This window comes from Periophthalmus magnuspinnatus, chromosome 24, assembly GCF_009829125.3.
Source record: "Periophthalmus magnuspinnatus isolate fPerMag1 chromosome 24, fPerMag1.2.pri, whole genome shotgun sequence".
Taxonomy (NCBI): domain Eukaryota; kingdom Metazoa; phylum Chordata; class Actinopteri; order Gobiiformes; family Gobiidae; genus Periophthalmus; species Periophthalmus magnuspinnatus.
In genome coordinates this window covers 6203953-6218663 of record NC_047149.1, presented here as the reverse complement: position 1 = coordinate 6218663, position 14711 = coordinate 6203953, and the positions used below count along the sequence as shown (strand labels likewise).

The following is a 14711-nucleotide window of genomic DNA, read 5'->3' as shown; positions in this document are numbered from 1 at the left end:
AACCAGGACTAAACAAGGTCTAAACACAGTCTAAACTGGGACTAAACAGGTCTAAATGTAGTCTAAACCAGGACTAAATCAGAGCTGTAAAGTTTTAGTCATTAGCAGATCTAAACCAGGACTAAACCAGGTCCAAACCAAGCTCAAAATAGACCTAAACCAGGACTAAACCATGTCGAATTCCAGTATAAACCAGGACTAAACCAGAGCTGTAAAGTTTGAGTCATTAACAGTTCTAAACCAAGACTAAACCAGGTCTAGACCTGGTTTAGAGCCAGTCCAAAATGAAATCTGTACTAAACCTGTCCTAAACATGGGACTGGGCCGGTTGTAGACCAGGTGTAAACAGGTGGTATCCCCCTCCTCAGGCCCCTAGCAGCTTCTTGACCAGGTACCCGGGCATGCTGTAGAGGAAGAGCCCCAGCATGATGAGCAGGAGCAGGGCCAGTAACACCTTGATGATGAGCCACTTGTATCGGGTACAGATCAGGTAACGCACGGCCTTCAGGGGACTCAGGAACCACAGGAAGGTTGTGTCTGGGCGGCTGCAGGGGTCATCCAAGGGTCAGGGGTCAAGTGGTGGAGGAGGGTGAAGGGTGGGGTTTGGGTTAGTGAAATGGTGAGGGGAAACAAGAGAGATATGGCTTGTATTAGCAGATGTACATTTATAGGATGGAGGTAGCCAAACCCAATCAGCTCTTGGACATGTGTAGGTCGTGTTGTCACATGTATTATTACATATTATATTATATGTATTATTACTTTACTTTTTGAACTTTTAACCATGTTACAAAGTCTCCTCATCAAAAGTTGGCTTATGTGTTATTCAGATCCATGGTTAATATGTAACATCTTGGGTCTATCTGCCCAGAGTCAAATACTATATAACACAATGCAATGGTGGAGGCTCTGCCACCTGATGGTCTCTATGGAGATATTATTGGTTTACATGGAATGTTCCATAGTATAGCTTTAAACTGTTTAATGCTCTACTGTAGAATATTCCAGGCAAAGCAATAATATCCCCATAGAGACCATCCAGTAGCAGACGCTCCACCTGAAACATGACATAGTTGATCTTTACGTAGTCATATTTTGGCACAGGTGTCGTTGTGTAGACACATTCTGATACTATGATCAGGTCAAATATGTTTTAATTTATGTTTAATTATCTGATTTTTTATTGATCAAATTTAAACTCTACAAAGTGAAACTCATTGTTTACAGTGTGTATAATAAATCCTCCAAAGTACTATTAATGTACATTGGCCTTGACACAAAGGCTTCACAATGAGCTGCAGTGACTGGATACACCTCTGGACCACGACACCAGATTTGAACTGCTTTTCAACATTTAAATGTGAGCAGGTGAACAGGTACAGGAAACTCGTTCATAGCTTTGGTTGTACATATTAATACAGTTTTGGCCTTTGATTTAATTTAGATGGAAGGTTAAGATAATGTCCACATTTCTCTCTCTCTGTGGAGCATAAATACATTAGCCAATGACTATTGAGGTGTGGGTTTCCTCAATTTGTTGTTGAAAAGCAATATTTTCTTTAGGTTATTGGCACACATAAAAACAGAACGACATGGGACAGCTGACCCATAGAGACCTCAGAGGAGAACATATAAGTGCATTTGTTACAAACAGAGAGAGACAGAGAGCCCACAAACAGCATCAGTACAGCAGCAGTAGGATTTGGGCGAAGACTACCGTCTCCTCGGGCCCCTGGCTCTTCTGGCCCCTGACTCTTCAGGCCCCCAGCATCTTCTTGACCAGGTATCCGGGCAGAGAGTAGAGGAAGAGCCCCAGCATGAGCAGCAGCAGCACCACGCCCAGCACCTTCAGGATCAGCCAGTGGTAGTTGTGCCAGATGAAGTAACCAATGGACTTGAGAGGGCCCAAGAACCACATGAGACTGGTGTCCGGGCGACTTCAGGAGGAAGGAGGGAGGAGAGGAGGAGGAGAGGAGGAGGAAAGGCAGGGGTTAGGGAGCGAGGAAGGAATGTAGAATGGAGGTCAAAGGTCAGAGTGGGATCAGGATACACGGTAGAGGGAGGGGCAGACAGAGGGAGAGACAGGTGAAGAGGAGCGACAGTGCAAACAGCAGTGGGTCTACACAGACCTAAGTAATAGTTTTTTCATTACTATCGAAAATGATGTAACTAGAGAAACTGCTCTTTGCACTGTGTGCGTCATCCAAACTCATGTGTTACAGTGTCAGATGTAACTGCTGATCTATAAGACTCTAGAGTGACTGTGGTGAGTGTAGTCCAGGTGTGAGAGGGTCTTACTTTGGCTTCTCCAGAGGATCAGGCTCATTTCGGCCCAGGCCCACAGGGCTCTTCTCTGCTTCCTCTGCGGTCACCAGATGCAGCTCCGCCTCTACTTTACCCTGTAACACACAAGGCTCATTTAACAGCTCATGTACAACACTGGACAATTTGCCCTGGGGCAGGCTGACAAAGACATGGCAGACATCACAAGGACACACATAACACTTATGGTCAGTGAAATATATTTAACCAGATATTCAGAAAGAATAAACCAAAACACTGTAGGTGTGAGGCATTTTAGCTGATACTTTAACATGTGAATAAACGTCTGGTGAGCCAGCCCCTTGTCTCTCAAATACACAAGACAGTTAAACTTGAATGTCCACACACTATTCAGAATGAAATCTTTTTACTTGTGAGCCGCCATGTTTTTGACACAGACAGAGCATGTATTTCTCTAATTGACTTATCTACAGGTCGCTCAATCAGAGCCAGACCCAAGTCCCAGAGTTTAGGAAAAGTGTGTAGTTGCTGGCCAGATTATGGGAATTACATTCTCTAAGTGGAGGAGAACTAAAGTCATTAAGTTGGCATACTGTGTGTCTTTATATCCCAAAGCTCTCTCCTCCTCACCGTTAGCTCCATGTCGTCATTCTCGTCTCGGGCCACAAAGGGCCACCAGCCTTTGACCCTCTTCTGTTTGAAGATGGAGATGGTGGGAAGCTCCTGCTCCTTCTTGACCATGTCCAGAGTGCACTGTTTGGCTGTCTTTGCCCCGCGAGGGAAGCGGTTCAGATCCAGCTCTATGGCACCTGGTGGAGACATAAGAACCTGTTATGAACACTGACATGTTTAAACCAAGAGACGATAGTTTGTGTTCACGTTGATAATATCATGTTACTGTTACTGGTTTTGAAAGAAGCATCCAAAATAAAAATCCATAATGGTTGAGCATTATTTGTTATGGACTGGGCCTGAGCCTACAAACCCACCACATTTATCTCATGACTTTAAGAACACAAGCACGTTTTAGAGCTGAATAATGGTCCCACTCTCTGAAACTATTGTGAAAAAGATCATTTCACTTTTATTCATGTTTTGTTCACTTTGTGCCAGTTTTTATTTCATGTGGATGAGCTCAGTAAGATGTAAACCATAAGCTCCCTTAGAGACAGGAGGAGGAGCTCGGTCAAACGGGAGGAGCTCGGAGTAGAGGCGCTGGTCATCTATGTCGAGGGGGCCAGCTGAGGTGGCTCGGACATCTGTTCAGGATGCCCCCTGGACACCTCCCTAGGGAGATGTTCTGGGCATGTCCCACCGGGAGGAGGCCCCGGGGAAGTCCCAGGACATGCTGGAGGAATGATGCCTGGCCTGGAAATGCCTTGAAATCCCGCCAGAGGAGTTGGAGGATGCGTCTTGGGTGAGGGAAATCTGGCAGTTCCGGCATAGACTGCTGCCCCCGTGCCCCGGCCCCGGATAAGTGCACGAAAAAGAATGAATGGATGGTTTAACAGCCAAATCAGCTCACCTGTTGTAGCTCCAGCTAAGTCAGTTTTTTCTGGTCAGATTGTGTTAAAACAAAGTTCAGATTAAAGTCTAAGTAAAGTAACGGAGCATCAGACAGAACAGTGCCTCTTGTTAGCTTCTCCCTCCCAGGAATTGTTAATGGCATCAGCTGCAAAGTATGAATTGGTCACTTTATCTGCTCCTTATGTGCTCTTACCCAGAAAGTCATCAGCAGAGAAGTGGTCTGCGTCCCACACCTGCAGCGTCAGTCGTGGGGGGATCTTGTACTCCGTCTCGTCCCAGGAGAACATGGACTCCTTCTTGGATATGACGATCTTCTCTTCGGCCATGAGGTAATCGAACGGGAAAACAAAGCGCCAGTTAAAGTTGCCCTCTCCTGTCAGAGAGTGGTAGTGCACGTCTGTGTCTTGCTTGTCCTCCTGCTGACCCTTTAGCCATCTACAAGAGCCAAAACATTACTACATTATACATAAAGTAATCGCAACATGAACACAGGAGTTAGTCTGTACTGGTCATGCACTTGCCAAATGTGTTTTTTTAGTTTATTTGTAAATTTGATTTCTAGGACATCGTAAAATTCAACAAGAGAGAGGATGCTAAAGGTACAGGACAGGATGTGAGTCTCCAATGTCAAATCAAAGTACACACACACCTACATGTATTAAGACGTTAAACAAACTTTTAAAAATATAACAACTATAAACTTAATACTTTTGGTCAGCCTCAGCTATGTGCTGTGTGAGTGACAGGTAGATTTATTCCACTGCAAATGTGAACTTTGAATGTTTCGGCACATGGCCCACCACGAACTAACCACTATCTGAATGAATGTATCTTCAAAGTGAACTACTGAGTTAAGTAGTGTATATGTGAATTTGACTTGGTTTTGGAGCATCACAATACAAAGCCATGCAGGTCTGGCACAATGCAGACTGTAGTAGCCAAACTATAGACAGGGGACAGAACAGTAGTGTCCATCATGTACTGTTAAATATGACAGAAATCATCAGGGAAAGTGGGAAGGAGAGAAACAGGTTGTTCTGCAGCTTCCACTGTTGTGGAGATAAAACTTTCACCAAAACAGCAGACTTAATGTACTACATGTAGAGAGTACATGCAGTAACTTTGTGTGTTCATATGTTCATACACATGCTAGGTGTTTAAAGGTGTAACTTTTCTGGGGAGTGTACACCACCTGCTTGTCTCTATGAAGATGATATTGCTTGGAATGTTCCAGTGTGGTTATTAAACTTATCTATCTCCATGGTGACATAAAGGTGACTGCACCAGGCCAAGTGTGTATTTTTTATTTCTTTGCAATAACATTCAAGACAAAGGAATCTCCATGGTGATAAGCAGAGGTGGGCCGTCCACCAGAAAAGTTACATAGTGCACGTGTTTTGATCATAGGTCATTTTATTACAAAACCATACCACGAACACAGACAATATTTACAATACTCCAGAAAACTTATTAGAACTGGGCTCATAACATTTGAATAATAAATGTGTTTTAATAAAACTGATAAGTGTAAAAAAAGAAAACATTTAAACTGAAGCTAAAGGAAAGTTATCAGAGCTGCTCTGTAAATGTGTTTATGTGGTATGGTCTTCACCAGAGACTATTGGACTTTACATTGCATTAGATTTGCGTGCTTAAGTCAAAAGGCAAGCGTTCTGCGTGCTGAATGAAAACTGGAGTGAGTCAAAGAGAAAAAGTTGGGCTTTGGGGAGAGGAGAGATCAGGAGAGAGGAAGAGACAACAAGAGGTAAGAGAGACAAGACTGGAGCATGAAGAGAAGACAAGATCCTGGTTTAGTACGTGAGTGAGGAAACAAGGAGACAAAATAAGGACTTAGAAAGTGGAGTGGAAACAAGGAGACAAGATTTAAGAGGGAGGACAAGAGACAAAGGAAGGGCTGTAGATGTGGACAATAATACAGGGACACTGGGCTAGTGTTATAGGAGAGAAAATACGACAAAATCATCACTTGAGAATTTGAAGTAACAAAGCCTAGGATTTGACGAGGAGTAAAGTAAGGGCTTTAGGGTTTAGGGGAGGAGGAGACAAGGTAAGGGCTTTAGTAGTTAGGGGAGGAGGAGACAAACTTTAGGAGGAAGCAGACGAGGAGAAAAGGTAAGACCTTAAGGGGGTAGGGGACGAGGATACAAGGTAAGGGCTTTAGGAGGTAGGAGAGGAGCAGATATAAAGTAAGGGCTTTAGGAGGTAAGAGACAAGGAGGTAAGTGCTTTAGAAGGTAGGAGAGGAGGAGACAAGTAAGGGCTTTAGGAGGTAGGAGAGGAGGAGACAAGGTAAGGGCTTTACGAGGAAGGAGAGGAAAGTGTGTTCTAGGAGGTAGAGGAGCAGACAAGGAGAGGAAGACTTCAGAGGACACAGGAGACATGTAGATGGTGTATGGATGTAGGAGACTGTACGAGCCATGCGATGGGTGGTGTGTTTACCCCCTGACATAGATGTCAGACATCTTCTCTCCTGTCATGAAAGCATCGTCCTCTAGAATAACGTCATCAGTGTTCCAAATAATTACACGCAGCTCAAAGCTGGACAGAGCACGAGCGGAGAGAAGAGAGGACAGACACACAGACACCACAAACACACACCCACACAAATGGACAAAACAAAAGCATGGTTAAATAAAGAGAAAAACTGCACGCACAGCGCACACACGGGAGCAGCCTGCACACGCCGCTGGCCCGCCCGTACCTACCCCCGCACAAATATGTCACTGGACTTTTCCCCAGTGAAGAAATCATCGTCCTCCAGAATTACTTCGTCTGTATTCCAAATAATCACCCTGAGCTCATATCTGGTGAGGGACGAGGAACACAAGCGCACTTCAATATGGACAGTACACAAGAGCTGAGGCTACACTCACCATGTTAGCTTTGCAAAAACCTGGGAATATTAGGTATTACAGACTGAATACACTTGTACACCCATCACTAGTATAAGGTCAAGACTATCACGTATTTAATTACATTGCATACTGCATCAGTCGCATTACCTTAATTATTACATAAGTAAGTAAGTAAATTAAAAGTATTTATTTATACTTGTCTCCTTCCTTGTCTGTCTTGGCTGTACCTTTTTGGTTTCCGTGGCGATATGTCCAGAGCAGGTCCTGGAGCGGGCGAGTCCATGGGGAACATGTCCACCCACATCTCAATACGGCCCTGGATACACACGGTTAGTCGCATGGATTAGATACTCTACATTTCAATAGATTATTACAAGAACATTTTATTCTACCAATAATTATGAGGCTGTCAAAAGTGTTACATTGTCAAAAGAACATAAAAATGTGTGTTTCCTGCTTGTACATACAAGTACTATTTGTAAGTACCAGAAATACTTGACCTGTTTAAGTTTATATAATACTTTTTATTTGAGTCAGTGGAATACAGATTAATACTCTACTCTATACCTACACCACAATTTTTTAGCATATGACCTAACAGCCCAAATTACAGGACAGGGTCCCAGTAAGAATACCTGTATTTCAAAGTATGTTTGAGAAATAAAAACACGTAATAAAAAAGGTAAAATACTTTAATGCCATAATGTGAAACATTCACATCTTCACTGACACACCAAGGTGGCAGACCCATCCATCCATTTTCTTCTGCTTATCCGGGGCCGGCTTGCGGGGGCAGCAGTCTAAGCAGGGACTCCCAGACTTCACTCACCCCAGACACGTCTTCCAGCTCCTCTGGTGGGACCCCAAGGCATTCCCCGCCAAGAGATATAGTCCCTCCAGCGTGTCCTGGGTCTTCCCCAGGGCCTCCTTCCAGTGGGACATGCCCAGAACACCTCCCTAGGGAGGCGTCCAGGAGGCATCCTGAGCAGATGTCCGAGCCACCTCAGCTGGCTCCTCTTGACGTGTAGGAGCAGCGGCTCTACTCCAAGCTCCTCCCGTGTGACTGAGCTCCTCACCCTATCCCTAAGGGTGCTCTGCGGAGGAAACCCATTTCGGCCGCTTATATCCGTAATCTTGTCCTTGGATTGGATTTGGAGGAGCTGATTCTCATCCCAGCCACTTCACACTCGCCTGCAAACTGCCCCAGTGCCTGTGGCAGGTCCTGGTTCAATGATGCCATCAGGACAACATCATCTGCAAACAGCAGATGATGCTGTGCCTAGAAATTCTGTCCATAAATATAATGAACAGAACCGGTAACAAAGAGCAGCCGGGCAGAGTCAAACATGCACCGAGAACAGGTATGACTTACTGCCAGCAATCCAAACAAAGCTCCTGCTCCGGACCCCGTACTCTCGGAGCACCCCCCAAAGGACACCATGAGGGACACGGCCGAATGCCTTCTCCAGGTCCACAAAACACATGTGGACTGGTTGGGCAAACTCCCATGAACCCTCGAGGACCCAATGGAGAGTATAGAGCTGGTCCAGTGTTCCACGACCAGGACGAAACCCACACTGCTCCTCCTGGGTCCAAGGTTCGACTAGCGGTCGGATTCTCCTCTCCAGTACCCTGGAATAGACCTTACCGGGAAGGTGAGTGTGATTCCTCTATACTCTATTCCTCTATAACTGGTCTGCCAGTCCAGCGGTACTGTCCCCAACCGCTGCGCGATGTTGCAGAGACGTGTCAGCCAAGACAGTCCCACAACATCCAGACTTGGGGTACTCGGGACAGATCTCGTCCACCTTACTTCTGTTGTCCACCACTGGGTTCGGGGATTGGTGCCACGACAATCAGCACAGACCTTACGACCTGATCACAGCTTGTTCACTCTGTCCAGTGAACAATCAAGGAGACAGACCCTATACTCAAAAAGTTACATAATGCCCCTTTAAATGACATCCTACTACATGCTAAGCTAGCATCCACATAATGTGTTTGTGTGTATCTGACCTGTTCTATGCCAGGCTTGTCTGGGTTGAGCAGAGCTCTGGTCTCCACATGCTCAGGCACCAGTTTACAGCCCACTCTGGGGATCTCCTCCCAGTGGTTCAACACAGTCAGGGCCAAGTGCTCCTCCGTCTGCTTCTTCAAACCTGCAGTTTCCACACATCCACACAGGCATCATCTATCCATAACCCAAGGCCTTCAAAATGGTTTCAACAATTTGGGACATTATTTCAAGTTTTATGACCTAAGTCGAGGTGGGTGATATTGATAAAAATGAATATACAGTTAATCCCACAACTGTGGCATTTCATCAGAAATGTGCTACAACACACCTGTCCAAGTATCACCAAGTGTCTCCTTTAAACACAAAAAAATACAGCTTTACTTTACACCGTCTTTTTGTAGATCACCCTGTGAGGATCTGTTCATTTTATTTTCAGGTGTCACTTTTTGCAGCCCTTTTCAATTGTTTCTATATTATATTAATGATTCACTTAATTTTAAAATTTTGATCTCTGCAACACAATAATCATTATATTATATATTTACCATTTTTCCATATCTGTTCATCCTTAAAACCATGTCCCTTATGTAGTTTGTAAACAAGTATAACTTGTAGGAAATAAATAGACACAGATATAGATAGACAGATACTTTAATAATCTCGAAGGAAATTCAAAGTGTGTGAATAAATTGTGTACCATTCTCGTCCTCGATCTCCGTGGGTGCCTGGAACACCCGCCCCCCCACCTGCACAGTGCCCCCCGGGCCGTACTGGGGAGGCTCCATCTTCCCCTCCTTACACAGCCGCACCAGGATCTGACTGGGCTTCATCGGGTCCCGCCAGATGTTGTATCCATGACTACAGTTTTGGACAGGAGATAAGCAAAGGACAGAATATGAAAGGATATTGGTAATTGTAGTTTTGTATTACATTATTTGAAACATTGTAATGGTCTTACAACATTACTTTGTGTTAATGCAGATGGTGAAGAGGACAGGGAAACAGGTGGACTACAGAGGTGTACTTATTCATGATTGGTTATTAAGAAATCTTTATAATAATCTATAATATCTATAATAATCACATTCTCATTGTAACATTGAATTTTATGTAAGTGATTGGAGATTTCTGTTTGCCTCTTACTCAACAGAAATGAAGTAAACATATGCTTAAATTCAACTATTCCACTCTGAAAACTGACAAATCACAAGTGATTACTACTGAAATCCATGTTATATTCTTTCCTCTGCCTCATGGTTTGCACACAGAGGAGGACAGCTCTCACAGTGAGTAGTGTGAGGAGATGCCACAGGTGGCTCTGTATTTGCTGTAGAAGCGGTTCTCCAGGTCGATCTTGGTCTCTCCGATCAGGTCGTCTGTGCCCACCAGGTCCCAGTCATACACGGACACAGTCAACATGGACTCCATCGGGAACGTGGCCTCTATGTCGAATGACCTGACAGGAGATACAGGGAGAGCAATAGTTTGTAAAAGGTTGACAACTATTAAAGCCGATCTATTGTGCTTGTGCCTGATATATAGTTATAATCGATGAAACCTGAGGATCATACGGTTATAATTTGCACATTATAAATCAATTAAAAAAAATAAGTGACTAAAGATTGCACAAACATGCACAAATCACGCTCAATACAACGCCAGGATGAGTAAATGGAGAGGGTAAACAACTACAACATGATTAAAACCGTTAAAAAGTTGATTTTGCAAAATAGGTCTGATTTAAAATACTTGCCAATGTTTGTGTTTTTCATTCAGATCATTATCCACCTCATTAATTTTGTCCAGGGACAGTACACTAAATATTTAAATTCTCAACAAGTTAAGAAGCAAAAAGCAACATTAGATTTGACACTGGGTCAAATCTAATGTTCCTTCCTCTGTACATGTTAATCTGATTCATTCAAATATTTCTCTACTCACTTGCCAAAAACAGGATTGAGTTGTTTGGAGATGTAGTTTTCCTTGTCTTTGATTTCGGACTTGCCCAGTTTGATCACAACATATGGATCGGCCTTCCCATTGATATCAGCAGGATGGAGGTCTGTCGCCTAGGGGACAATAACACTATAGTAAACATATGTTTTCATATATTTAAGTGTAGTAATGATAGACCCAACCCACCCGGACCACGTAGACTCTAACCAGCACTTTGATTGGGTCGTTGTGGGGGATGCTCTGGAACATGCCCATATTTGGGTCATATCCTGCTTCTCTGGTGATCTCTTCTGACAGAGGGAGCTTGTACATGCACAAGGAACCCTGGAACAAACCAATATTTTTCAGCCAAAGATGAAAAACAACTTCAAATCAAGTGTATTTCAGAGATGGACAAATGACTTATGAGGTATAATTACTGATGTACTATTACTTAATCATGGATTACTGATATTTTCTTGAAATATTAAAAAGTTTATCTGAAATTGACAACCAATTGCAAAAGGTTATTATATATGTCTATATACCTGTACCGTTTACAGAATAACTTAAAGGTCCACTATGTAACTTCTTTAGCAGAGGGTCTGGTATATGCCTGTCTCCATGGAGATGTTATTGCTTTGCCTTGAATGTCCACAGTATGACATTAAACTCATCGATGTAACTTGGTAACGAGAGGGTCGCGTCCCTGCGCCTTCGGATCGGGGACAGGTCTCTGACTGTTGTGTCGGCCTACGGGCCGAACAGCAGTGTAAAGTACTTGGCCTTCTTGGAGTCCCTGGGAGGGCTACTAGACAGTGCACCGACTGGAGACTCCGTTGTTCTCCTGGGTGACATCAATGCCCATGTGGGTAATGACAGTGACACCTGGAGGGGCATGATTGAGAAGAACAGCCTCCCTGATCTGAACCTGAGCGGTGTTTTGTTATTGGACTTCTGTGCCAGTCACAGTTTGTCCATAACAAACACCATGTTCGAGCACAAGGGTGTCCATCAGTGCACATGGCACCAGGACACCCTAGGTCGGAGGTCGATGATCGACTTTGTTGTCGTGTCATCTGACCCCCGGCTGCGTGTCTTGGACACTCGGGTGAAGAGAGGGGCAGAGCTGTCAACCGATCACCACATGGTTGCGAGTTGGATCCGCTGGCAGAGGAGGAAGCCTGACTGACCTGGCAGACCCAAGTGTATTGTGAGGGTCTGCTGGGAACGCCCGGTGGAGCCCTCTGCCAGGGGGGTCTTCAACTCACACCTCTGGGATAGCTTCTCCTCTCCTGGGAGACTGGGGACATGGACTCCGAGTGGGCCATGTTCTCCACCTCTATTGTCAATGCGGCTGCTCGTCGCTGTGGTCGTAAGGTCTGCAGTCCTTGTCGCGGCGGCAATCCCTGAACCCGGTGGTGGACACCGGAAGTAAGGGATGCCGTCAAGCTGAAGAAGGAGTCCTATCGAGCCTTGTTGGCTTGTGGGACTCCTGAGGCAGCTGATGAGTACCGGCGGGTCAAGTGTGCCGCGGCTCGTGCTGTCGCGGAGGCAAAAACTCACGGTTGGGAGGAGTTTGGGGAGGCCATGGAGGAGGACTATCGGACGGTCTCAAAGAGGTTCTGGCAAACCGTCCGACGCCTCAGGAGAGGGAAGCAGTGCTTCACCAACACTGTTTACAGTGCGGATGGAAAGCTGACTGTGGATGTTGTCGGGCGGTGGAAGGAATACTTTGAGGATCTCCTCAATCCCCCCGCCACGTCTTCCGAGGAGGAAGCAGAGACTGGGGACCTGGAGGCAGACTCGTCCATCACCCTGGCTGAAGTCACCTTGCTGGCAAGGCTCCGGGGGTGGATGAGATCTGTCTTGAGTACCTCAAGTCTCTGGATGTTGTGGGGCTGTCTTGGCTGACACGTCTCTGCAACATCGCGTGGCGGTCGGGGACAGTACCACTGGACTGGAAGACCGAGGTGGTGGTCCCTCTGTATAAGAAGGGGGACCGGAGGGTGTGTTCCAATTACAGGGGAATCACACTCCTCAGCCTTCCTGGTAAAGTCTATTCTGGGGTACTGATGAGAAGAATCTGACCTCTAGTCGAACCTCGGATTCAGGAGGAGCAGAACACTGGACCAGCTCTATACCTCGAGGGTTCATGGAAGTTTGCCCAACCAGTCCACATGTGTTTTGTGGACCTGGAGAAGGCATTCGACCGTGTCCCTCGTGGTGTCCTTTGAGGGGTGCTCTGGGAGTATGGGGTCTGGGGCTCTTTGCTAAGGGCTGTCCGGCCCCTGTATGACCGGAGCAGGAGCTGTGTTTGCATTGCCGGCAGTAAATCAGACCTGTTCTCGGTGCATGTTGGACTCCACCAGGGCTGCCCTTTGTCACCGGTTCTGTTCATTATATTTATGGACAGAATCTAGGCGCAGCTATGGGCCGGAGGGGGTCTGGTTCGGGAACCACGATATCTCATCTCTGCTGTTTGCAGATGATGTTGTCCTGATGGCTTCATCGAGCCAGGACCTGCAGCACTGGGGCGGTTTGCAGCCGAGTGTGAAGTGGCTGGGATGAGAATCAGCTCCTCCAAATCCGAGGCCATGGTTCTCGACCGGAAAAAAGTGGTTTTCCCTCTCCGGGTGGGTGGTGAGTCTCTGACTCAAGTGGAAGAGTTCAAGTATCTCGGGGTCTTGTTCACGAGTGAGGGACGAATGGGGCGTGAGATTGACAGGCGGATCGGTGCAGCGTCTGCAGTGATGCGATCGTTGTATCGGTCCGTTGTGGTAAAGAAGGAGCTGAGCCGGAAGGCAAAGCTCTCGATTTACCGGTCAATCTACGTTCCTACCCTCACCTATGGTCATGAGCTCTGGGTAATGACTGAAAGGACAAGGTTGCAGATACAAGCCGCCAAAATGGGTTTCCTCTGTAGGGTGGCCGGGTGCACCCTTAGGGATAGGGTGAGGAGCTCGGTCACATGGGAGGAGCTCGGAGTAGAGCCGCTGCTCCTACACATCGAGAGGAGCCAGTTGAGGTGGCTTGGGCATCTCCTCAGGATGCCTCCAGGACGCCTCCCTAGGGAGGTGGGCATGTCCCACGGGGAGGAGGCCCCGGGGAAGACCCAGGACACACTGGATGGACTATGTCTCTTGGCTGGCCTGGGAACGCCTTGAGGTCCCACCAGAGGAGCTAGAGGACATTTGACCTATAACTTGGCCTAGTGGCATCAACCTTATAATGCCGTACTATGGAACTTTTCTGACCAAGAAACAATGTCTCTGTGGAGGCAAAGCAGTGAAAGATAATCCATCAGAAAAGTAGTAGTCGGTTACTAAATAAAGCAAAGGGTACAACTGAAACAGAAGGCAGTATTAAACATTATTTAACTATTTTATTATTAGACAATGGAAAGACATCACTGTAATTATAAAATACTATATAATGAGCTGTAACAAACATACTCGACAGTAACTGTACAGAATGAATAACCTTGAATCTGCCCACTATCCTGTCTTCGTCCTGTGCGTGCTCGTCATCGTCACCAGCCTTTCCTCTGTACAGATTAAACGTGTGCAGCCAGTCCTCAAAGTCCCCGTACTCTGACTCCAGCTCCTTGTTGTACACCTGCAGCCAACAGCACATGTTCAAATCTCTATATTAAATCCAAAATGAGAAACATAATGAGACCACTTCTATGGTAGTGATATGGACAACTTTTTCTGTCTGTATGTACCATGAGCTCGTCCACTCGGAGTTTGACAGGCCTCTTCTCTGCCCCGTCTGCTGCCTCCTTGCCTTTCTTCTTATCCTTGGTGAACCTCTTGTCTTTGCTCTTGTCCTTGAGCTTGGGGCCTTTGAGCAGAAGGTCGTCTGGTTTGAGCTCTGATGTGCAGTGAGTGGACATGGAGTGGACACATATGAGGGACAACATGAGCACAGCACCACACTGCTACATGAAAGATGGCAACCATTTTATGATCTTATTATTGTAAATTATACTGTTAAATGTAAATACATCTAGTATTTTGTGTGTAGTGTGAAAAACTAATGTGCCAGAAATACTGGCCTATATATAATATA

The 14711-nt window shown here is 45.8% G+C and overlaps 1 protein-coding gene across 1 annotated transcript in view; it reads right to left on the bottom strand.

Annotated features, from left to right (window-relative positions):
• Window positions 1-363: 363 nt before the first annotated feature.
• The window catches only part of otofa (otoferlin a), a 155381-nt gene continuing 141033 nt past the window's right edge, over window positions 364-14711 (bottom strand). Inside the window, 13 exon segments of the mRNA XM_055232387.1 lie at window positions 364-545; window positions 2299-2399; window positions 2914-3092; window positions 4004-4245; window positions 6536-6634; window positions 6913-7001; window positions 8702-8844; window positions 9400-9560; window positions 9988-10158; window positions 10644-10771; window positions 10845-10982; window positions 14121-14255; window positions 14365-14513. Coding sequence (XP_055088362.1) covers window positions 365-545; window positions 2299-2399; window positions 2914-3092; window positions 4004-4245; window positions 6536-6634; window positions 6913-7001; window positions 8702-8844; window positions 9400-9560; window positions 9988-10158; window positions 10644-10771; window positions 10845-10982; window positions 14121-14255; window positions 14365-14513 — 1916 coding nt within the window. The 3' untranslated portion in view covers window position 364.